Source organism: Cavia porcellus, unplaced genomic scaffold (genome assembly GCF_034190915.1).
Source record: "Cavia porcellus strain 051 isolate PalLab524CR breed Dunkin Hartley unplaced genomic scaffold, mCavPor4.1 scaffold_1, whole genome shotgun sequence".
Lineage (NCBI taxonomy): Eukaryota > Metazoa > Chordata > Mammalia > Rodentia > Caviidae > Cavia > Cavia porcellus.
The window spans coordinates 168,875,026-168,899,004 of NW_026947484.1; the positions used below are offsets into that span (position 1 = coordinate 168,875,026).

Below are 23,979 nucleotides of genomic sequence, written 5' to 3' on the forward strand. Positions count from 1 at the left end.
ACAGCAGAGAAGACTGAACTTGAGATCAAACTGTGGGTTGAATCCCCTTTGGCCACAAACAGCACCATGACCTCTTTTTCTTGGGGCCTCAAATTCTACATCATGAAAAGACAGCAGTAGCCTTAGAAAGTGCCATCCTGACGTCTTGGATTCTGTGTGGCAAAGCAGTGAGCAATCAGTTCAGGTGCAGGGAGGGCTTCTCAGGAGACACAGGGTGCTAGGACCAAAGCAGGCCAAGTGCAGTCTTGTCTCTTTGCCTCCACATTGCGTGCCCTGTACTCTGCCATCGGCCTCACCCTCTGTCATGGCGCTCCCTGAGGAATCCCAGTTGCTTCTCTGCAGATGGTCCATGTGTGGGAAAGTCATGCCATTCCAAATGTGTCTGTTGTAATTTGCTTTCTTTATCGAGTTTCTACTCAATGTGAAGCAGGCACCTTCACAGTCCCATATGCTTCCCCGGGATGAGATGCCCCTGTTTCTCTGAACTTTATTCCCCTGCGAGCCTCAAGGACAGCTCTGGGGACTGTGGTAAAAATAAAAATACCAACACTTAAGTGAACACACTTTGGAAAATAGAAGTGTGCCCAAATGGTAAGCGAGGATTATTTTATTCTGCAATGTTAATTCAGTGTCTTTACTTGTAACTAAAGCAACATTATTCATGATCGTGCTTCCAGAATTAAGTTCTATTTTATTGTATACTGTTTTATTTTGCACTCTTCTTCCCCCCCCCCTTCCCTCCCCCTGGGCCAAATGCTCAGAGAGATTCTCTCCACGCTGTGGCTTCTCAGCTGCCCTCCCACTTATGTTCTGGGGTACAGAGGCGGGCAGGGGATTTGGCACTGACACCCTTCTCGTTAAAGTGCATCATTTCTGCTTCGCATGTGCCCTTGGGTTCACCTTCCCTGAGCTGGCTGGGGAGTGTGTGGGGAGACGCTGGGAACAGCAGGTGAGAGAAAAGACCTCGCCTTTCCTCCCAGCCCAGTGATCTCACATCCTCACTCTCCTCCTCTGTGACTCCCCTTGCTTACCTCTGGGGATCATTTGGTAATAACAGTGAGAGACATTCCCTGAGTTCTCCTCCATCACTGTGATACTCACTGGCTTCTTTTATTCCATTTCTAAATGATTAGTTAATAAAACCAAAGGGATAAAACATCCAGGAATAAACAAATAGAAACATCTCATAGCTCTAGCCAATTATGCTTTCAAAAAATATTTATTAGGGGGTACAAATATTCCAAACTATATCCTTAGATGTTGTCAGACAAGCAGAGAAGTACATATCTGTATATAATACATTTGACTCACTGAATTGGTGTGCTGAAGGATGCTTTTGCATGTACCATTGGCTACCTTGGTCCAGCCACATCCACTGCGGGTCTCCTACACAGACACACGCACACACATGCACACATGTATGTATGTTTTTGAAAACCACCTCTAACTATATCTAATGCTGAGATAATATTCAGAAAAAGCAAGCTAGAAAACACATCATGTGGAGAAAAGTAAAACAGCCCTTCGCTTACTCAGAGGTCATTGGGAGACTTGATTATCTGGGAACTCTTGGAAGAAGCTCACGTGAATGGGGAGTTTCTTGTGGGCCCAGAATTCCTCACTTCTATTTTACAAACAAGGAATCCAATGCATAAAAGCATATACCACAGAAACACCATAATCAGAAGTGTTTCCTACACAAATAAAAAGGTAAAATAATAATACCAGAGCAACTAACCCCTTACATCAGATTCCAGTTTACAAAGAATTCTTCCAACCATTATTTCCTTAAACTCTCATAGGACATTCACAGGGGTCTTAATCCTCATCAGATATATGACAAAACGTGCCTGACAGGAGTTTAGAAGCCACGGCCTGTTTTTAAAGTTCAGTCTTACCGATTAAGTATATTTCACAAGAATAAAATCCTACTTTCTCCAAATTTCTGTGTACTGGCAGCTTTAAAAAGAGCATGCTTATTTGCTCTCTCTTGCTAGCTTACTGTCCACCTGCTGTTCACTAGCCAGTTTCCCAGTGGAGCTGCTCATATAATCATAATAGCAAAAATAATATTGAAAGTATTTTTGCACTAACACTTTTTTGGTGATTGATTATGTTCTAGGTACTGTGCTTCAGGATCTAATGCAGTGCCAGCCCATGTCTTTAAGGCAGAATCATTTCCATTTTATAGAATGTAGGCAGTATTGGGCAGAGTCAGACTGTAACTCGGGATTTTTACCTCTGGATCTTAGGCTGAAGGATGAAGAGCTGAAACTGTGCTGATTCAATTAGCTGATCTTTACAGGTGAAAGCATGGATGTCCAGGACAAGTGCGTTTCTAAGAGCAGAGAGCCTGTTGCTGCTTACCTCATAGCCCTTTCTGCCTGTTCAGTGCAACTCATATTCACTGTTCCAGGGGGGGAGGAGAGAGAGAGAGCGAGAGAGAGAGAGAGAGAGAGACAGAGAGAGAGAGAGAGAGAGAGAGAGAGAGAGAGAGAGAGACAGAGAGAGACAGAGAGAGACAGAGAGAGACAGAGACAGAGACAGAGACAGACAGAGACAGGCAGAGATAGAGATGCAGAAACAGAGAGAGACAGAGACAGAGATAGAGACAGAGACAGAAATAGGCACAGAGAGAGATAGAGTGAGCAGATGGCTAATAAAGGGTGAAGAAAGATTCTTCTAAAGGCAGTGATTAGTACTATAAAGAAAACCTTGGCTGTCCAATTTTCTCTCTAGACTCCTTTTCAGTCCTGCAGCCCTGGCTCCAGTCCTCTTTCGTCGCCTCCCCATCATCACCCACTCTGCTGCCTTCCACTCCCTGACTGAAAGGGGTCTGACTGCAGACACCCCATGCCTTCCATCCAGGACCCTTTTTTAAATCTCAGTCTAATTGGTTCACCCACCCTGCTGGGATGCTTAATTGGGCGTAAGCATATTCTGCAGATCCTGTGCGTTGTGAGATCTGCCTTCTCCTCCAAGGGGAATTCGCTCTGTTAGCTCAGAAGGAAAGATGTTTTATGTTGTGCTCAGTTCACTGAGAATGAACATGAAATTTTTCCTGGACCAGCAGAGCAGTTGGACAATACAGCAAGGAAGGCTTTCTTTTCTATTTTTATTTTTATTTATTTATTTATTTATTTTAGTTTTGTGAAGTGACATGTTAAAGGAAAGTGCCCTGCATGGGGAATCATGAGCCCTTGACTCCAGTTAAGTCCTGCCAGTCTTCTACTTCACTCTGCCTGGCACTGAATTGTCCCTTCTGTGAGTTGGGTGATTTATATCTGATGACATCTACAAATAGAGTCAGAGCAAAGCTCCTAAGAGGATTTCTACTACCTATTTGCAAATTCTGGCCTGCCACTTGCTTCTGTAAATATTGTTTTATTTGAACAGGGCACAGGTTATACATTGCCTATTGGTTTCATATCAGGAGGAGTTCAGTGGTTTCCAGAAATGATTAAAACATCCACTATTTGATCCATTACAGTAAAAGTTTGTCTATCATTTTTTCTAAACATTGTCAGATTGGGTCAACTAAAAGTTTTGTTTTGATTTTTTTTCATGTTATATAAAATTTAAAACTAAGAAGTCTTTACCAAACCTAGTACAATCTTTTTAGATATATGGCTACTCCATATTTTGATTTTTTTACTGTCCTAATTTTCATCTCACCCTCTCTATTTATCTACTCATTTATGCTTGAGGCTTTCCATGGCAAGCATATTCCTACCTCAGGACCTTTGCATTTGCTGCCTTTTCTTTTCAGAATATTCTTCCCCCACTAGGTGGCTCCATAGTACCTTCCTCATTTCCCTAAAGTATATTTTCACAAATCAATAAAATTATTTTTTACTTATTTTTTTCTGATTGCTATATAAAATCAGAAATCCAGACATCTCATTTTCTTCCTTCTAGTTTCTCTGAATAACATATATTTCTTCCTTACACCCTATACATTTTTTAAAATCATCTATTCACTCTCATCAGAATACCATAATAAAAACTTCTTCAGAGCAAAAGCATTGTTAGTTTTTTAGCATTGTGTCTTCAAGGGTGGACGTAAGTTCTAAAATTTTGATTGTGTAAATCACCATTTCAGCTCGGATGTCCTTTATATCTACTTCTGAATAGATCTAAATATCTTGGACTCTTTTTGAGTTCACTGTGGTTAAGGGTATACAAATTGTAGCATCTTGAATGATTTTAGCTCTTGCTGCAGAGTCCTTACAATGGCTGCAGAGCAACATCAACTCAGCCGCAGAGTACTATTAGTTTGGATTTTCAGCCAATAAGAGCAGAGTTTATGGGGAAAAACAATAACAGAGTTTCACATATGTTAGTCCTTTAAACTGTAGTCCCTGACAGACTGCCTGCCTTTACCCTTTATCATCACACACACACACACACACACACGCATATACACACCATATCTTACCGGTATCCATGTTCACGAATTAAGAAACAGATTCTTTCCTACCCTACTTTGAGATGGCTGTAACCTCGTGAGAGACCCAGGCTCAAGGAATTCCTATTTCTAACCCTCAGAAATTGTGAGGTAACAATGTTGACATTTCCTTTGCTTCTGGTCTTTTACATACACACATGCACACACACATACACATGCACACACACGTGCACGCACGCACACATACACACACACATACACATGCACACACACACTCTTCTGTAGCTGTCTTACCTCATTCCCTTCTACATCGGCATACTTTGTTCCTTCCCCTATGTTTGTGCAGCCTAATCCTATGTTTTCTTTGATATTCCACTCGTACAGGGGAAATCTTTGATGCTACAATTGCCACCCACCTCTTTTCCAGACCCAGTAATGCACGCACTTCTTTGATCGCCTTATAACTAACGCTGTCATTCTTTTTGAAATATATATTTGAATAACCCATTTGGGTTGCTTTGTGGCGTGAGCTCTGTCCGTGGTGCTGAACAGGCAGGGCCCGTCATGCTGTTGAGGTCTGTACAAAATCTCTTCATTGACCAGTTCTTCCCAAGGACCTGGCTCTGTGCTCAGCATATCATTTGCATTCTCTCAGTGAGTCTTCATATTCATGCAATGAGAGAGGGCTCGAGTATTGAGAATTGGCTTCTCTGCTATTTTTTGTTTTGTTTTGTTTTTTCTGAGGCAACACAGATGGCAGCCCTAGGTCTATAACTGATGAGTATCACAAAAACTGTGAAGGTTGTTTTATTTAAAAAAAAGGATGTGAGTCATGGTCTTATAATCTGGTGGTGATGGCATGCATTATTTTTTGTATTAGTATCATTTCTACTACTTTTAATGTTCCCTTTATCAATATTTACAGTAAAGGTTTGCTTCAAGACATAGGATTTTAAGATACCAGTTTTCACACCAAACTTTGCTACTAACTAGGTAAACTTCAGCAAGATACTTCTCCACGCATACATAAATACTAGTTTTGAGTAATATGAACATTACATTTTAAAAGCAACCTAAAATATTTGTATAATAATAATTATATATTTGCCTATATACTGATATATGTGTGGTTCATATGCTTGTACTGTATAAAGTGTCATAATTATATGTGTATAAACTTTACATTTCAGAGATAAGCTGATAAAGTGAGACTCTTTCTTCAGATATAGTTGATAATTCTCATTTCCTCTTAAATGATCATTGATAGCTGAGAAACACATCAGTTCACAATTTAGGGACTTAAATTACCAAATGACAATATTATCTCACAGTTGCTATGAGTTGCAAACTGGGGTGCCTTATCTCTGGATCCCTTACTAGGCTTCAGCTATCACAAAACTGAATTGGGCAGTTTCTGGTTCCCAGTTCTGGCACCCAATTGCTGTCAGGAATTGAATTCTCATGAGGACTCAGCTCCTCAGAAATCATTGGCTGGTGACCTCACTTATGTGCGCTCTGAGGATCACACTGTGGAACATCTCGCAGTCTGGCAGTGACTGAATGTGAGAAAAGGAAAGGAGTACAGATGGAAGCCCCGTGTCCTGTGACCTATCATGAGAGTGAGATTCCATCACTTTCATGTTCTGTTCACTGCAAGCAAGCTGCAGGGTCCCTGTCTCACAGAGACCTAATGCTACAAGCTCTACATATAAAATTCTTAGCTGGCTTTCAAGTTGCCTTCCCAGACCTGGTCTGCTCACCTTTCTGTACCCTCCCATCTCTCCACTTCACATCCTTCTCTTTTACTCTGCTCTTGTCATGACACATTCTGTGTTCCTTTCTCACCTACTCTGTTCCTCACGATTCCTCCAGGTAGCTAAAAGAAAATACAATTCTACTTTTCTATTCAAACTCCATGAGAGTTTCCCTTGTGGCCTGAGGCCTTTCTCTTCCCTCTGTGTCCCATAATCCTTAATGTACTAGAGGTGCTTGGCTTCACTTTGAGACCATGAGCTTCTTTAGAACAGGGAATGAGATGTGTGTACCCTCACCTCTTAGGACTTAACAGGAGATTTTTAACTTCAGCACCCACATTGTGCTGGGTACTTTCAGGGTTGTTAGAAGTTGAACTGTGCTAAGAAATATAGACTAGAAGCTCTGGAACTTGAAAATATATTCCATTCTAATGTTAAAGCTTTTTTTCAGACCGAGTTTCCTGTGAATCAGAGGTCACACCCCACCACTGAATTACCGGGACATATTCCAGCCTGATTCCCACCCTGTCCTGCTTTGTCTTGCCCTGTGGCCCTTGCTTCATTTGTCTCTCCCATATTGTGGCAGGGGAGAGAGACCTTTTCATTAAACTCTGGTTCCCACCATTTATCTAAGCTGCCCTTGCAACCCTCTTAGTTAGTCTGTTTTTCTCCAGGGACCCAGAGTCCATAACTCGGGCAGGTTGGAGAGCTAATCGCTCCAGGGAAGCTATGTCTATGGTAGGCATGGTGATCCTTATTTAACCAAAAACAACCTGAACCAAGTCCCATTCAATTTCTGGTTGTCCTCAGTTTTCACGCTCTGTATGTTTCAACTCTATCCCTTTAATTATTTACCATGCTTGCCTGGGAATTTATGAGGAAATGAAATTATTAAACAATTTTTCACATTAGATTTGTGCTTTACAGCTTTCAAAGGCATTTTCACACTCTAACTTCTGTGTGATCCCTGTACTAGTGGTAGAAAATTGGTAGTATGAATTGAAATGTTACAGATAAAGAAATGTAGGTCCAGAGGAGGAACATCTTTGTACCACATTAGATCACATGATTTACATGAAGTGCCCAAAACTTGTATGCCCAGCTCCAGTGCTTCTCCATCTTCATCTGTTTCATCACTGAAGGGAAAATTAAGTTTTCCCTGCATGTGCGATCTTCACAGCAGAGTTGCTTCCCCTGAATAGTAGGTACTTAGCAAATCCATGTTATACTTTGGTATTGAAGTGAGCTTGAACTCAATATTTGATTTTTGAGATGTCTTGGGATCAATCTCAGGAGGCTTTGTGCCTTTGGTCCCACACCCTCCCTTTCTCCCTCCCTGCCTCCTTTGCGATATCCCTTTCTTCTTTCCATTTGTTAATTTACTCATCCATCAAACAGCATGAACCATGACATGTCACAGGCCCTGTGTTATTTACAGGGATGAGTCAGGAAGGACCTAAGAGGCTTCAGTTTCTCCAGTGTCTTTTATGTTTAGTGAAAAAGAAGAAGTGACTAGAGAACAATGAGAAGCTAGTTCTTGTGAAATGAAGCAGAAGTAGGTAATAGTCCCCTGTCACAGGTTAGTGTGATAGATGAAAAATAAGACATAATTTTCTTGTGGACTATGAAATATGAAAGTCTTCATCAGTACAATCAGAAGCAAGGGTACTGTCGCTACCAACAGCATCATCACCATCACTGCCACCAAAACCCCACCACCATCATCACGAAATAGTGATGATTGCTGTTACTCTTTATTTTTGCTCCGCCTTGACACTCATACATAGTGAAAGTGACTCCTGACTTTGCGTCCATGGTGCTCTGCAGACAACTCAGGGACATGGCTGTGTGCATCTGGCTCACTATCCTAGTGATAGGATTAGGACTTAATAAATGTGTATCGATTCAAAACCCAAGAGGAATGTGTCACTTAATGAATAGTAACAGATCACAGACACTTTCTCACCAACCGAGAGATCCCTGGGTAGCATGGCTGGGTGAGCTTTGACTCAAGGGTAGAAATGATGAGTTGAGGAGTGTTGCTTGTCTCTTCTGTCTAGGGAGTTTGCCCGTTGGAAGGTGAGGAACACAGCCATTGAGAGGAGAGATCTGGTCCGTCATCCAGTGCCCCTCATGCCGGAGTTTCAAAGAAGCATCCGTCTGCTTGGCAGGAGACCCACTACTCAGCAGTTCATCGATACCATCATCAAAAAGTACGGCACCCATCTGCTCATCTCTGCCACACTGGGAGGTAGGTCTACAAGCTCTGAGCCATGGCCCTGTCACAACTTCCTGGCATGGAAGGGAGGGTGGGGTTATGGGTAGCAGAGTCTCCTTAACCTTCATGAATTTGGGCATCACTTGAAAGTATATATTGCTAGAGAAGCTGCATCCTGTTGGTTGTTGTGGTCATAGCTGAGCACGTACTTCAGTGCTGTGGGAAGTTCTAAGTTGAGAACTGACTAAGTATTGTGGAACATGGCTTATCCATGGAACTTGTTCCATTTATGACGAATGCATTCTGCAATAATTGTCTTCATTCCATTGAAATATGGAAAAAATGGTATGGGGAAAAATAAATTTCAGATATTGTAAAGGGATTTGCTTTTGTTCATTTAAGTCTACTTTAGGGACTGTAACTTGAGCATATCGTTTTACAAATTGGCTGTTATTTGTGATCTCATATGGGCTTAGAATAGGTTAACTGGAAAGTAGGCTAATTGCTTTAACCTGCTTAGTTTTACCCATCCATCCACATCAGGTCCAATCTATCTTTGAGTGAAGAGAGGGGCTAAATAAAAGGGAGGAAATTAATGGGAAATGGTACATACTAGGGCATGTACGTGCTTATGGATCTTGGCTGCAGGAATCATTTGATATTATGAGATATAATCCCTATAGCATCAGCTTCTTCCACAGTGGTTAGGTCCAATGAACTTTCAGAAAATCTTTTCCGTGGTACAATACCCTGCTGCCTGCCCACAGAGAAGCTAAAGGTACAATTGTTCATGTTCATGGCTCCTGTCAGAGGCAGGGTAGGATGAAGTGGCAGTTTAGCTCAATAGGAATTGACCAGGTAAAGGAAGGTTTTTTAGGCAGCATTTTCTAGTTTGAGCGTATGATACACATTCTGAGGAAGACAAAAGACTTGATAATGTGGGGAAATGTGGTAAGAGATATTGATCAGGAAAATCCTTCCTTTCTCAGAATATTAGCGGTGTCATTGCCACTTTTCTCCTTGCTGAGACACAATCCACAGTGCCCACAGCACTAAGGAGGACACACTGAACTCACAGTTTGTGGAGGTGTAAGTCCATAGTTGGCTAGTTGCCAGGTATGGCAGCATGACAGAGGGACATGGAAGAGGAGAAACAGTTCATGTGTGATAGATGGGAAGTAGAAAGAGGTCAAGGAAGGAGGGATAGAGATAGCCCTCTTCACCCCATAACCCAGGTGAACCTACCTCCTCTGGCCAGGCTTTACTCTGTGACTCAGTCAACTTCCAAAAGCTCCAACTACAAGTGCATGAAGTTTTTTGTGGGGGACGTATCCATAGCAAGCCACTGCCTAGTGGATATTTACCCCACAGCAACCATTCCATATTGTTGTGGTCATCAAACCTGAAAATTAAGTCCGATTATTTACATACTCTAATAAGGAAGCTGAAACTCAGGAGAAGTACAGCTAATAACTGACAAAGCTATATTTTCGACTTAGAGTTTTCTGGCCACAAAGTTTGCATTATTATTTTTCCAGCCAATGTGGATTATCTCTTTAACCAACTTGCTCACTCAATACTCTACCTACCAACTTCAACAACTATCCAATCAGCATATCTTTATTATCTATTTCTAGATGATAAATTAAGTCAGAATTTCAGTGTAAACTCATTAGTATAAGTGTTGTAGTATTTTAAAGTAACGTGGGTTAATTTCTACACTGAATGTGACCTATGTTGTATCCTTTCCTTTGAATGTCTCCTGTTTACTCATGGGAAAATGAAAATGGAAAAAAAAAAAAAAACCCAAAAAAGCAAACAAAGAACTCCAAACAGTCCTTGAAACCAGTCTGTGCTCTGGTTTGAGTCTCTGAAAATCCCAAGTAACAAAGATTTTTCTTAGTGAAATATATTTTTAATTTCTTCAAGGGGAGGTAGTAAATTATTCACAGAGCCTTGTGTTTTTACAACATAACATTTTAAAATATGCAAAACTTTGGATTCAAACCTGATGTTGGACAGCAGGACCTGAATGTTCGCTCAGCCCTCACTGTGGCAAAGTGGAGAGAGGGCAGAGGAAGAGATTCACTGTTAATGAAACACCATGTGCTGGAAAATGTGTGAGGGTCATTTCATGCTTGCATTCAAGGGACAATATCTAATCAGGGCCACCTGATGCAGTGGGGGGAGTGGAAGCTGTAGGGAGGTGTGAGGATGTGCTCTGGGGTTTTGATCACCAGGTTTCCTGTTTTGCCTCCTGCTTCTCAGCAGCTGAGTGTTGCTTCAGCAAGAAGCTCAGTTCTTTGAGCTTCCATTTCTTTCTTTATAGTCATAGTGTTTCCTTAATGCCTACTGTGAGGATCAAATGAAATGATGCATAAAAGTGCTAACACACTGTCTGACACCTTACACAACCATTACCGCCATTGTCATTAATATTATTCTTGTTATGATTATTATAGTGTGGGGCTAAGGAACTCGAGGAACCAAGATTAAAACCATACCCTTCAACTCACTAGGTCAATGGGAGGCATTGAGTAATCCACTTCTCCGTGTGGATATCAGCTTCCTCATATCTATACGAAAAAGGGCAAAAGTGTTACTCAGTGTAGTGTTTTTCCCAACACCGTACTCATTAAGAGGAAAGGCCTTTATAAACTCTTTGAGGTGTCAGGAGTGTTCACAAAGGCATAATCAAAAACTGAACATGATTTTTAGACTGTCACAAGTGGGATAAGTAAGTGTATTTTTTTGGCTATTTAGGCAGAAGGGATATGAATATAGGAGTGGGAATGAGGCGGTAGAGTTGGTGGGAAGACCAACAGTTAAGACATTCTCACCAAGTCTCCAAATGTTTGGCGACATCCACTAAATTAAAAAATTATTAACTTGAATAATCTTATGGAGTATGGTGAAGAGTCAAATTCTACATCTAGAATTATACATACCAAACCAAAGTTAGTAATTCTGATTAGTCCTTCTGAATATTATATTTTGGGTCAAAGGAAAAGTCTTGGAGGCTAGATGTCTGCATGATTAATCTTGCATATATGTGGAGTGTGTGCCTGCCTTCATGGAAAGATGTGTAATGTTGTCTACACTTGGAGCTGAGCTAATGTATACATCAGTATGAGAACATGCACAATACACACATACATGTGAATGCAAGATGTGTGTGTGTGTGTGTGTGTGTGTGTATAAGCTTTTATTTGAATGTGAATATATGTGTATTGCATGGAGTTTTTCAAAAAGGAGTTTTATTTTTGGCCTATGAGTGTATGTTTGTGAGTTTAGTCATTTTTTCCCTCGCTTTGGCTAAGCGGAAAGAGCAAAATAAAATTATGGGGCCTTAGAGTGTTAGGACAAGAGTGACCCTAGGCCTAAAGTGCAGGCACATCTAACTGCTGTCTGAGACTCAAAGGTAAAAGGATCAGCTTTCCCCTTCCTCTGTGTGTCTGAGTCCTGTTTTGTTCTCCTCTGAGAGAAAGTGCTGCAAAGCCCCCTAGAGGGCAGGAAGATGGAGAGAAGGCCTATGTTTCCGGGAAGAGGCAATTTGCAGGAATACCCAAGTGGGAAAGCAGCGCTAAACAGAACTTTCTCTTAATAAACACAAAATTAAGTCTTAATAATGCAGCAAGAAGTCCATTAACCCCTCTTGATCTAAATTTTGCTTCTGCCAGTTCTCAGTCCAAGGGGAACAGGCTTCTTTCACCTTCCGTTTCACAGACACTAAGAGAGCCTGAGCTGGCACTTGGGACATTTATTTCCTCTGCCTCTTGGCTCCAGCTTCCAATATAATACTTAATCATTTGCTTCTCTATCCATCTTTCAGTACACTTGTCCTTTCAATCATCTGTCCATCCATCCACCCATCTCTCTATCCATCTATTTATCCATCAAATGATAACTGAACATCTGCATTTCTTCAGACTCTAGGGGGAGCATTGAGAACATTAGGAAGACAAATTGCACAGCCCTTGTTCCTTCTTCCTACTACTAATTGTTTCTGGCCCTCAAAATGTAATGGGATATGTCATTGCTAAGCCAGATCTACTTTGAGGCCTGTGGAATCCAAAGGACAGAGTATCACATCTTGCTGCAATATGGGGGAGGCTTCATATGAAAATTCAAATGTGAGTGCCTGGCCTATACTCAAGGCAAGTCAGCATACATACAGCCTGGAATGAACCTGGATAGCAATAAAACTTCCTGCTGGAAAACTTCAGTCTTGGTGATAAAGCCAACATATCAGTCAATAAACATGATACCTCTGCAACACCTCTGTATTTACTCAGCTGTGAGTCTTGATCATTTATTAAGCACATATTATACGCCCATACTGAGCTCAATGGGCAGTGACCAGGGAATGATAAAAAGCCCTGGCATGCTTCTTAACCTCAGAGTGCTTCTGCCTTAGTGGAAGAGACAGAATAAGTAATCAGTAGGAAACTTGATAGCTGATACCTTGGAAAATGAAAGGCAACTCTGGGCACTGACACTAGGAGTTATTAACTGACTTCAGATAAGGAGTATAGGACAGAGGAAAGGATTCTAAGAGGAGGTTCTGTCTTACGAGACACCAGAGGGATGTGTGATAGTAAGAAGAAAAGTGAAGTAGCAGAATCCCAAGAGTGAGAGAAGATGGGGCAATACTGGTAAAAGCTAAGCATACCCAGAGCGTGGTGAGAGATACACTTAGATTTCGTAGTCAGTATTACCCCCAAAGCCATTAGTAACCTTTCTCTGCTCTGCATCCCACTCTGAAATACTCTCTTCCTGACTATCAATTTGATATATTAAAACATTTCCTTACATCTTTTTTCTTCCAACCAAGATTGGGAAATAGAAGCAAAACATATATATCACATGTGCCATTATAAATTTTTTGCTGACACATTTTGGAAAGAAATCACTTTAATAATATATTTTATTTAGCATTATATACCTAAATATTGTTTCAATATGCAATTAGTAGAATGGACTGTTAATGAGACGTTATACCTTGTATACTAAATCTTCTATTCTTTTTGAGAAAAGTTCTTGCTATAGAGTTCAAATCAGACTTCAATTCACTTTGGAGTCCAGACTGTCCTTGAACTTGATGACCCTTCTGCCTCAGCTTCCTCCGGAGTGCTGGGATTACAGGCAAGGTGGCACATTACTAAATCTTAATGTGTGGTTACATCTCAGTGTTTTAAGTGCTTGGCACCTCACAGCTTGCCAAAGTACCCAGTGTATAAGAAATGTTCAGTACATGCTTGTTGAGCTGAATGCCATGATGGAATAAAGGCATGGCAAAGGGAAGCCTTTGTTTTTCTCTGGGCGTGATCATGTGACTGGGGAGAGTTCACCAGGGCCATGATGTCTGAGGCAGTTTTAAGGGATGTGTATGGGGTATGCTGGGATCCAAGGCAGGGTGGCTACGAGAAAGTGGTGATATATGGGCCATAAAGCCATGCAGGATTTCAGAAGTCAGGTGTTTAGGGGAGGGACAGGATGCGATTCTTTCTGAGAATTATACTTTTGATATTCAACTCAAAAAGTCATCAGTATTCTGAAGAGATTCCCATTGTCCTAGGGACCAGGCTTGTCAGGCTTGTTGTCTCAGGAAGCGCTGAAGATTTTTATCCTCTAATTTTTTTTAATTCTGTTGAAATAATTACATTTAAGCATAAATATCATGTAATTAATAATTTTCAATTATTAAATAATGATAGCTAACACTTATATAGTGATTGCTATGTACGAGGTAGGGTTCGAGTACTTTATGTAATTAACGAATTTAATTCTTGTGACATCTTTGCTTCAGTTTTAAATGGGTAAATTAGGGATAGTCAGCCTCACACCCCAAACTGGTACCTCTACTCTATTGTGGTCTCAGAAGCATAGTGCTGGTGTATGAAAAGGAGTTACAAATATATTGAGTGAGTGAAAAAGTCCCGTGAGTCAATATTCACTGTGTGCCAAGCATGGTGCTTTGTGCAAGGGACAAACCCACATTTAATAGCAACAGCACTTGCCTTTAACAGAGCTGAAATTTTATTTTTATCTAACTATATAAGTCTATAGTTTTCCCTAGCCATAATTTTTGTCTGAATTTCTACCTTATAATTATTTATCTAAATAGCCATTTATTTGTCTATCTAGAAGTGAGGAGAAGAGGAAAAAGAACTGAATTATGATGAGAAATCTGAGGAAAAGCAGAAGAAAAGAAAGTCTATCTCGAAAGCATCAAGTTACAGAAAAGGCGGAACCTTTTTTAGAATAGGAAAAGTGGGTTACATAAGAAGCTAGTGACAAACATGAGCTGGATTATCCAGAGCTGGACTCCAGGACTGAGGGCTTTTCAGTGACCTTGTTCCTAATGGAGTTTGGCATTTATAGTCACCTCTGGACAGTTTCTCTTTCCTCATGGTCTTGATTCTGAGGCAGAATGAAAGTTGAACAACTTTAGTTGAAGATCTGAGGCTCTTTTCATCACCTGTATCTCAGTACCTCTTTCTCACATTGAGACTCAATTAGTCTTTCTTATCTTCTGTCCTTTCCCATACAGGAGAAGAGGCTTTGACCATGTATATGGACAAAAGTCACCTTGACAGGAAGTCAGGGAATGCCACTCAAAGTGTGGAAGCTCTGCACCAGCTTGCGTCGTCTTACTTTGTGGACCGTGACGGCACCATGAGAAGGCTCCATGAGATTCAGATATCAACTGGAGCAATCAAGGTACAAATGTGGCGCGTGATGTGTGTCTGTGTGTGTGTGTGTGTGTGTGTGTGTGTGTGTGTGTGTGTGTTTGGACTCCAGAGTTTCAAGACAGCAACACTGCAACACAGACATTCTGAGAGTAGCTCCTGGCTTTATACACATGTAATTCGTGGTGTTCACTGGCAACTGCCTGACAGATGTTGGCACCTGTCTTGCCAAACATGAGCATGGTTGTTAGGACGGTCATATGCAGTAATTCACTGGAATGCTCTGCTTATGGTAATGGCATAGTTTTCAGTAGTCCTGTCATTCCCTTCAAAATAACTGTCCTGTACGACGGACTCTCCAATCTCATTTCTAGCTGAAGAAGAAGCTTTTAATGAGTACATGATTTTCCCAAGAGCACATTGCTAGCAAAAGTCAGATTAATGATGCCTAGATAAGCAACTTTTCAAACACTTATTTCATATATTCTCTCTCTCCATCTCTGTCTCTGTCTCTCTCTCTCTCTCTCTCTCTCTCTCTCTCTCTCTCTCTCGCCATCCTTTTTTTAAAATCATATTGTTTAAAGCAATTCTGGACTTTACCATTTGCAAAACAGAGGCTCACTATTGAAGCCTTTTGTTCAGGGTCACACAGCTATAGAATAGATTAGACCTCTACACTCCACTGTTGCCTTTGCAGCCCACATGAACAATGTTATCACTACGTGACTGTACTGTCAGAACACAAGCAGCATGGACACAAGTGGAAATGGCTGCATTCTAATAGAACTCTGTTTACAAGAACAAGCACAGAAGTGCGTGGTTGTTTGATGATGCGTGCTTGTCTATGACACCACTGCCCACAGAAACTTCTAAGATGAGGCAAATGCCCACAACTATGCTGGCCACGATAGTAGGTGGTATTCACTTGGGCTTACTGAACACTTGCTATGTGTGGTTTCTAAGAAAGCAAATTTGTAAGTTTATTTAATTAAGTCGAATTTAAATAGTCATGAAAAATGGAACAGTTCTGGACCTTCAACCTATTGCCTTCGAGCACAGGAACTTTAAAAAGAGTCCATTTAAAATATGGTAAGTTCAGAAACTACCTCTATAATGAGAATGTGGGAGGACATTCTTGAAATAAAGCATTCTTTCTTTTGAGAGGCTCAGTGTGAATTTTTTCCATCTCAAATGTTCTTAAACTAGATTGCACTGTCATTTTGCTCCTCAATATTCTGAACAAAATGCAGTGCTATTCTTACATTCAGATACCCCAAGATGTCTGTGGGGGAAAATGAGCACAAGGAATGTCAATGGAGACTCATGTGAATGAACTAGAAACTGACCACAAAAAAAGAAAAAAAAGAAAGAACTGTGTGGGAGGGAGAGAGTTACTAGCAGAGTAGTAAGCAGACAGATAAATCAGACTGACAAAGGAGCAGCTCATCCTAGGCGAATCACCTATATTGGGGGGATTATGTTGTTAGGGAACTCTGTGTCCAGAGGGGATCTTCACAAAGCTATCAGAGCCAGAGAGCAGTAAAGGCCTGGTTTTCATTATCACCAAATTGTTCTCTCCCCATTGGACGGGCCTTGGAATTGAGATATTGAAGCTCTGTCAGGAGATAATCCTCTTTTGTGCATCCTGGTGATGTAGCCTGCCTCCTTAGGAGGAATTTCTCAGACAAATTGTGCAGAGGCCTCTCTTACGGTAGCCATTCTTACACTAGCACTGCCTTTCACACCCAGTTTGCCCTTTAACTTTTCTTTACATTTCTTACCAGTATCTCAAGATCCAACGGGCTGGAGCTTTTCTTATGTCCGGATTTGCTGAAGGCCAGACACGGATGCATATGGGAAAATTTACCCATTTCTCTTTTTGTATAGTATGGATATCTTTAGTAAGATAAACTGGTAGTTTTAACTCTCACTCAATAAGAACCTGTTATTATTCTGTACAAAGAAAACCCCATGTTATCTGTAAAACAAAATAAAGCCTGATTACTCATGATATATTTATTATATCCCATGTTTAAAACACATTAAAATGTGTTCTTACCTCGTTGGGTGAATGTGAGCATTTCTAACATTTTACAGACTGGCAAGTTATCAATTCAAGGCTTGAAATATGGAAAAAGTCATAGAAGTAATGTAGGGTCAGTATCCCCTAAACTCTTGATTCCTTACATTGGTGGCTGAGAATTTCTAGCTGGGCGCAAGCATCAAAACAATGCCAAATTATGACAAGCAAAGATGAAAGACCTTTTTCATACTAAACCATTGTTATCTCATGGATACTTTTTGAATGACTCTTCTATTGCACACCACCTCAGGTCTTGGAAGAATGCAGTGGCAATCATTATGCGTGTTGCTGAAACTTCTTTTGGAAGTGTGAATAGTGTTGTTGTTCTTGCCTGATAACAATGCATATGTACTCAGTACAGTTTGTAGAGATGTTTGTAGTTGGATGCCTATTCTTGAACACTCTTCTTCTATTAGGCTCTTATTCTCATCACGTGTGTCTCATGACAAACCTCAAAGACACTTACTAGCTTGAGTTTGCAAAAACTTAAGAAGTTAGGTAACTTCTTTATGTTGAATGGTAAGTAACTTGCCTGACTATAACTTAGAAGTGATTTTTCTGATTATAGAACTTATGCTTTTGAAATATATGATAGATCATCAAGTTGTTAGTTCTTAGCATACTTCCAGTGAACAAGTGGAATAAGAACCACAGACAGGCAGCAGGCATGTGGCTCTAGACTGTGTGCCTAACTAGGCAGCTGTTTTGTTTACATTTTGATATTTAAGCATTGCTTCAGATATGGGCAAAGGCTTCAGGAATCAGCTATGTCTTAAGGCAAAGACAGCTCTCTGCTAGGAAATAAATAATTCTTCTAAGTCTGCCCTAGGTGAGAGCACTTGTCTCACACTTGTCTCATTTGATGCCCACTGCAGGTCACGGAGACTCGCACGGGGCCTCTGGGATGTAACAGCTATGACAATCTGGACTCTGTGAGTTCCGTCCTTCTGCAAAGCACGGAGAGCAAACTGCACCTTCAAGGTAGGAGGTTGGTGGAGAAAGCGAGGCTGGGGAGGGATGTAGCACAGATACGATGTGAGGAGAGGCTGATGAGGGCTCTGGAGGCAGAGTGGAGATGAAGAACAGAAAAACCAGTGAAAAACTACACATATGAAAATTAGACAGTGATGGTGTGATTTGTGTGAGTTTTACATATACAGGACATTAAATTCACCATTATTAATTAGTTTCCAGATAGAAAGTATGGAAATGTGGGCTTTATCTGATTATTTTGATGAAAATGTCTAAACAGTATTATTTATAGATGTCCCAGACCTAATATATATTAAAGTTTTATATCATATCATCTGAATTTTCTGCACAAGTGTTTTTGATTTCCAGTGTGTTTTGGCAGGTATTATTTGATTCTAAGAAATATAGAACACTTCATAGAATTTTTTATTCTCTGTAACTTCTCTTGCTCCTTATTTACTTATCACATATCTCAAATATATGCACACTCATGTACATACACATTCTTTTAGCAGAGTTTGAAAGTGATTATGCTCACAGCTATTTAGGAGCAACTAATGACATTCTCAGATACAAAGAGTAAGAATGTAGCCATGATAAGGAATAATTTGTTGATATTTTTAAATGATTGTATTTATTTGATGGCGGATATATGTCAAGGTTGTTTTATTTGCTCAAGATGTATTTATTGCCTTAAAGAAAAAAACCTACTAATTTACCCTTTTGTAATTCACATTATAAAAGAGAGGAAACTGCAGTAAAACCCTGAGAATTTCAGGACAAATAGAATTGTTTTAAGAAAGATGATTTATAAAAAGAGAAAAACAGTAATGGAAACATCCAGCAAGAAGGCTAAGTGATTTATGTTGCATTCATAAAACATATTAATAAAGTCATGAAATGCTATCCATAAAGAATTTCCTAGAGTAAGTAAAAATGGTTTGATATTAACATAGGACAGGTTTGTGATTGATCGCATGGCCTGATCTTAATGAAAAGTAAATGGAGAAGTCAAAATAACACTGCAAGATATCATGCCAAGATGTTAAAAGAACTTAACTTCTGCATGGTTAGGCTATACATCCTTTATTTTAGGCTTCTAGTTCTTTTTCTAACTTTCCTGAATGATTATGTCTTCACTTTATAGTCAGAGAAAAAAATGACAAGCTTTAAGTTTGAGCAGACTAAAAATGTGACCTTCCTGCAAAGTATAGATAAAGGTGATTCTGAACATCAGTGGGAGGAAGCCAGGTTGGAATTGGCAGGTAGAATGAAGCAGAGACTAATGTGACTTTTATACTCTGGTTCCTTGGCAACTCTTTTATTCATGCACCTGTTTTAGAAGGTGACTGGAAAACATTGCTGGGAGCACTGGATAGGGTCACCTGACAGCCCTGAACGAGACTCTGTCAGGGAAATTCAGGCTACAGTAGTGGTTGAAAAACAGACAACATTACAAACCCTCAAATACATGGGTGGGGGCGATTAAAATAATTCCCCTTTATGTGCACAGTAGGCAGAACAATTTGCTAGTACATGTTAAGAAAGTGAAAGAAGAGGTGAATCCGTCTTGGGTTTCCTAGGATTTTCAACAAGGTGCTTCATGTGATACCTAGAGTAGCTTGTGAAAAATGAGCCAGGGTTAAAAGCAGGCAGCGTGACACTTGTGGGTGTGTATCACTGCCTGGCTGCAGTGGCGAGCTAGGGATCCTTATGAATTATATTTGGAGTGTACTTAGTAGGACTAGAATTTAGTATCAAGGAAGTTAGGGGGATTTTGAGAAAATTTAGAGGCTGACTTTCTCTGAAAGCACTGAAGCTTAAAGTCTATAGATTCCTCACTTTTGACCTTTGTGTTTTCTCTTTCTAAATGTATCTCAAGTTTTATATCTCATTTTGAATCTCTTTCTTCTAAAACAATTATTTTATAAGTATCTGTCTACAGTTCAGATCTGCCATTTCTTCCATCACTGCAAACATGCTATTCAAAAAGAAGGTAAGAGTCCTGTCGTATTCCTTAGATCTGTCAGCACACGCTTGGAGGGCTGGGTCTGTGTTGAAGCATCACAGTTTAAGAAGGAAGCTGAGAACCTCCTGTGGTGTCAGGAGGAAGGTGTTCTGTGATAAGTGGTAAAAAGACAGTTAACTTGAACTACAAAAGTCTCCTCTGCAGTTACCTGGAAGACTGTCTGTCACGAGAGATAGTTAGCTTCATTAATATGGATAAAATGGACCAAGGTCAGTACAGTGGGAGGGGAATTACAAAATCCCAGTTTTTAATTTAGTAGAAAACAGAACTTTTCTTCTGGTTTGTTGTTGTTATTGTTGTTGTTGTGGTAGAGACTGAACTTAGGTCCTTGGGCATGCCAGGCAGATTCTGCATGCCTGAGTCATGTCCCCAGCTGTAAGAAAGACTTCTAATGTACATCCATGCCCAGTTCTGGAATGACCTGGTGAAAGATACAGTGACCCTCCTTTATCTGTGAATTATAAGTAGACAGTGTTTGGTAGGGATAGTATAGAGATTACTTCAGCATTATTCAGCTGGGTTGAGTAATTGAAGTAAGTGGTTTTAAGTTCCTTCACATGCTGATTCTAGGATTTTATAAAAATGATGAATCATCAGGTCTTTGTTGAAACTATGTGCCAAATCCAATACCAGACCCCGAGCACAGGAGCACAAATCAGTTGAATTCAACAAATATCTTTTAAGAATCCATCTTAGTAATTAGATAGACAAAATGATAAAGTGATAAACAAGACAGATCAGCTTTCTGCCCCAAGGAAATATGCACTTTATTCTGGAGAAGATGGGATTCAAACAAACAATAAATGTAATGAATTTTAAAACTGAAAATATATGAGGGGCATAGGGTACCAGATTGAATAAGGATTTAACTTACTAGGGAGTCAAGAAAGTTTCTTATAATAAAGGATACTCACGTTGAATAGGAAGATGTGGCATAGATACAGAGGCAGACAGAAGAGTCTTATGAAAGGGCATTTGAGGAAATTAAAGTCTTATGAGATTAAAACAGAGGCATCAGTGGTGAAAAAAACAAGATAATCCTTCAAATCCTGTGATGCCTCCGCAGCACAGTAATGAGCTGAGCGTTAATTTGAGATCAGTGGACTTCTTGGAAGGATTTTAAAGAGGAAGTAGCACGAAGACACTTATTTTGGAAGCTCCATTAGAGGCTGGGCCCAGTAAAGAGGATACTGAGCTCTCAGGATGGAATGCTACAGATTTAGACCACAAAGGTGGCAGCTGAAGTGCAAAGAAACAGACCAATTCTAGAGATGCTTAGAAAGAACACTGAATGGATGTCTTACAAAGGCTATGAATAATTCAAGTAATTTAGTGAATGGGATATAGGGATGTAATAAAGGATAAGAAGGGAGACATCTGTAATGGTTGATACATTGTTGAGAAGTTTAGAAGTTTAACTAAGTAACTCAGTAGTTCTACCTGCTGGGTTATAGAGGACATACCCTTCCCTCTCCAGAACGTTGTTCATTTTGGCAACGAAGAGTTTAGCAGTTTAACTAAGTGATTCAGCAAGGGGCCAGGGTCCTTGCTTTGTGTACTGCCAGAGTCTATGCAAGAGGAGGGCAGGGGGATAGTGTGAGTGCTATAATTACCCTGGCTGAAACCTCCACAAACTGTGAGCTAAATGAACCTTTCCTTCCTTAAATGTGGTGTCAGGTATTCTGATTTAGTAGTGAAAGAAAAGTAACGAGGAAAACATCTACGATTCAAGTAATATATAATATGATATAGATAATAACACAAATTCATAATAGTATTATAGGAATTCACAAAGGGGAGTAATCCATTCCACTTCTCTAGGTACAAGAGTCATAGAAAAAAGATACCTGAGAAAGAGTAATATTGTTCTAGTGAAAGGTAAAACAAGCTCCTAAAATGAAATTCTGGAGAATACCCAATTACTTTCAAAGCTTGATGGTTGATATTTATTCAGTCAAAAGTAAAAACACTGAAAATACCTGAACTACATTAAAATTTATTTTTTATCAAAATAAACTTTTAAGAGAATGAAAATGGAAGCCACAGAGCAGAGAAAAATATTCATAATGCATGTATCTGACAAGGAACTGTTATATAAAATATTTAATAAACCAAGATAAGTAAGATAAAACTAGCCTGTCTGATTAAAAAGAAGGAAGTAGATAAATGGCATGAACAGGTACTTTACAACAAGAATATTAAAATGTCAAACATTTGAGAAAGTACTCAACTTTTCTAGGTGCCAGAAAAATGTAAATTAAACCACAGCCTAATATGGTAGCCTGATAATCAGTATGACACATAGGAAAGACCCAAAAGATCAAGGAGTTACAGTGTGGACCAGTAGGAACTTATGTATGTCACTTTTGGAAGCATAAATTACTTATAATGTTGATCATGTTTCATAAAAAATGCCTAAGTCTTTGCCTAGTAACCCAACTGTTCCAAATCCTGAAGATAAGCAAACAGAAAGATGTCCAACAACCAAACAATGAAAGCACAAACTGTTCTTTCTGGTGAACAGAAATTAGTAGTATAGTTGTTGATATTTTTTATACCAAAATCTTGTAATCTAAATAACTACTTTGATGCTAGCAATATGCATATATGAACTAGTGTTAGTTTCTTATTATTTTGTTTTAAAATTTTGCATCATGTTTACTTTTTTGTTTTGTTTTTAAAATTAAAAAAATGTAAAAAGATGTAGAATTTAAAATGTGAGAAAAGAAAGGTGTCCAAGTTCACACACAAAAAAGAATATTCATTGTAACTTTATTCAAATAGCCCAAACTAGAATCCTCAGAATGTCTTCCCACAATAAGAATGGATACATTGTCATCCATTCATACTATGAGCTACCAAGCCAAAATGATTAATATTCTTTCAGGTAATGATACAGAGGAATCTCACAAATGTAACACAAAGTAAAAGAAGCCAGACACAAAAAGAACACATGCTGTATGGTTCTGTACAGTTCAAAATTTGTGAATAATAACAGAATTTCTAACTTAGAACCCAGATCTTAGAGCTCCTCTTTCTCAAGATGCGGCTGCTGTCTTGTCCTCTGTTCCTCTCCATATTCCTTTTAATAACAGTTTTATAAGTTCCAGAAAGTGTTAACTTTGGGGAGGTTGATGAGGAAGAAACTAAAAGATGGGAGACATTCTGGATGGCATTGCTATGTTCTTAGTCTTGGAAGCCTCCTGTGGATGCGTTCGCTTTGAAAATTCAAAAAGTACACATAATATTTATGTATCTGCATTTCTGTATAAGCAGTGTATATCTGTTAAACATTTATTTAATAATATTCTCCATCTTGACATTCTCTGAGGTGGGAGAATGTGATGAAGAGGAGAGATAAGGAAGAGGGAAGAGAGCGAGTCCAGTCCAGCCAGAGGGCGAACCTCATGGACCGCAGCTATGGCACACAGAAGTAGCAACAGACACTGTGTACTTAGTGCTTCCCTCTGTGCAAATACTCGCTTATCTTTAATAGATTTGTATTGGTCTGTTTATATTTTATTTATTTGGAATATATATGTGTGTGTATTTACTGCATTTTTAATTTTCACATGATTTTCAGGAAGAAGGTATAAGTAGCATCCTTGTATTACAAGTGAAAACACTGAGTTTTAGAGAAGATACTCCATGTGGGACGGAGCAGAATTTCTAACTTAGAACCCAGATCTTAGAGCTCCTCTTTCTCAAGATGCGGCTGCTGTCTTGTCCTCTGTTCCTCTCCATATTCCTTTTAATGAGGCTGGGAGGGGAGTTTTTGCAGAGGTTTATTTTGGTAGATTGAGAATGTTATGAAAGGCACCCC

At 39.6% G+C, this 23,979-nt stretch overlaps 1 protein-coding gene across 1 annotated transcript in view; it reads left to right on the top strand.

Annotated features, from left to right (window-relative positions):
• Brinp1 (BMP/retinoic acid inducible neural specific 1) overlaps nt 1-23,979 on the top strand; it is a 167,812-nt gene that overhangs the window by 95,690 nt on the left and 48,143 nt on the right. Inside the window, exons 3-5 of the mRNA XM_003478840.5 lie at nt 8,223-8,413; nt 14,934-15,103; nt 18,031-18,136. Of these exons, the coding sequence (XP_003478888.1) occupies nt 8,223-8,413; nt 14,934-15,103; nt 18,031-18,136 (467 nt within the window). The remainder of the gene's footprint in view (nt 1-8,222; nt 8,414-14,933; nt 15,104-18,030; nt 18,137-23,979) is intronic.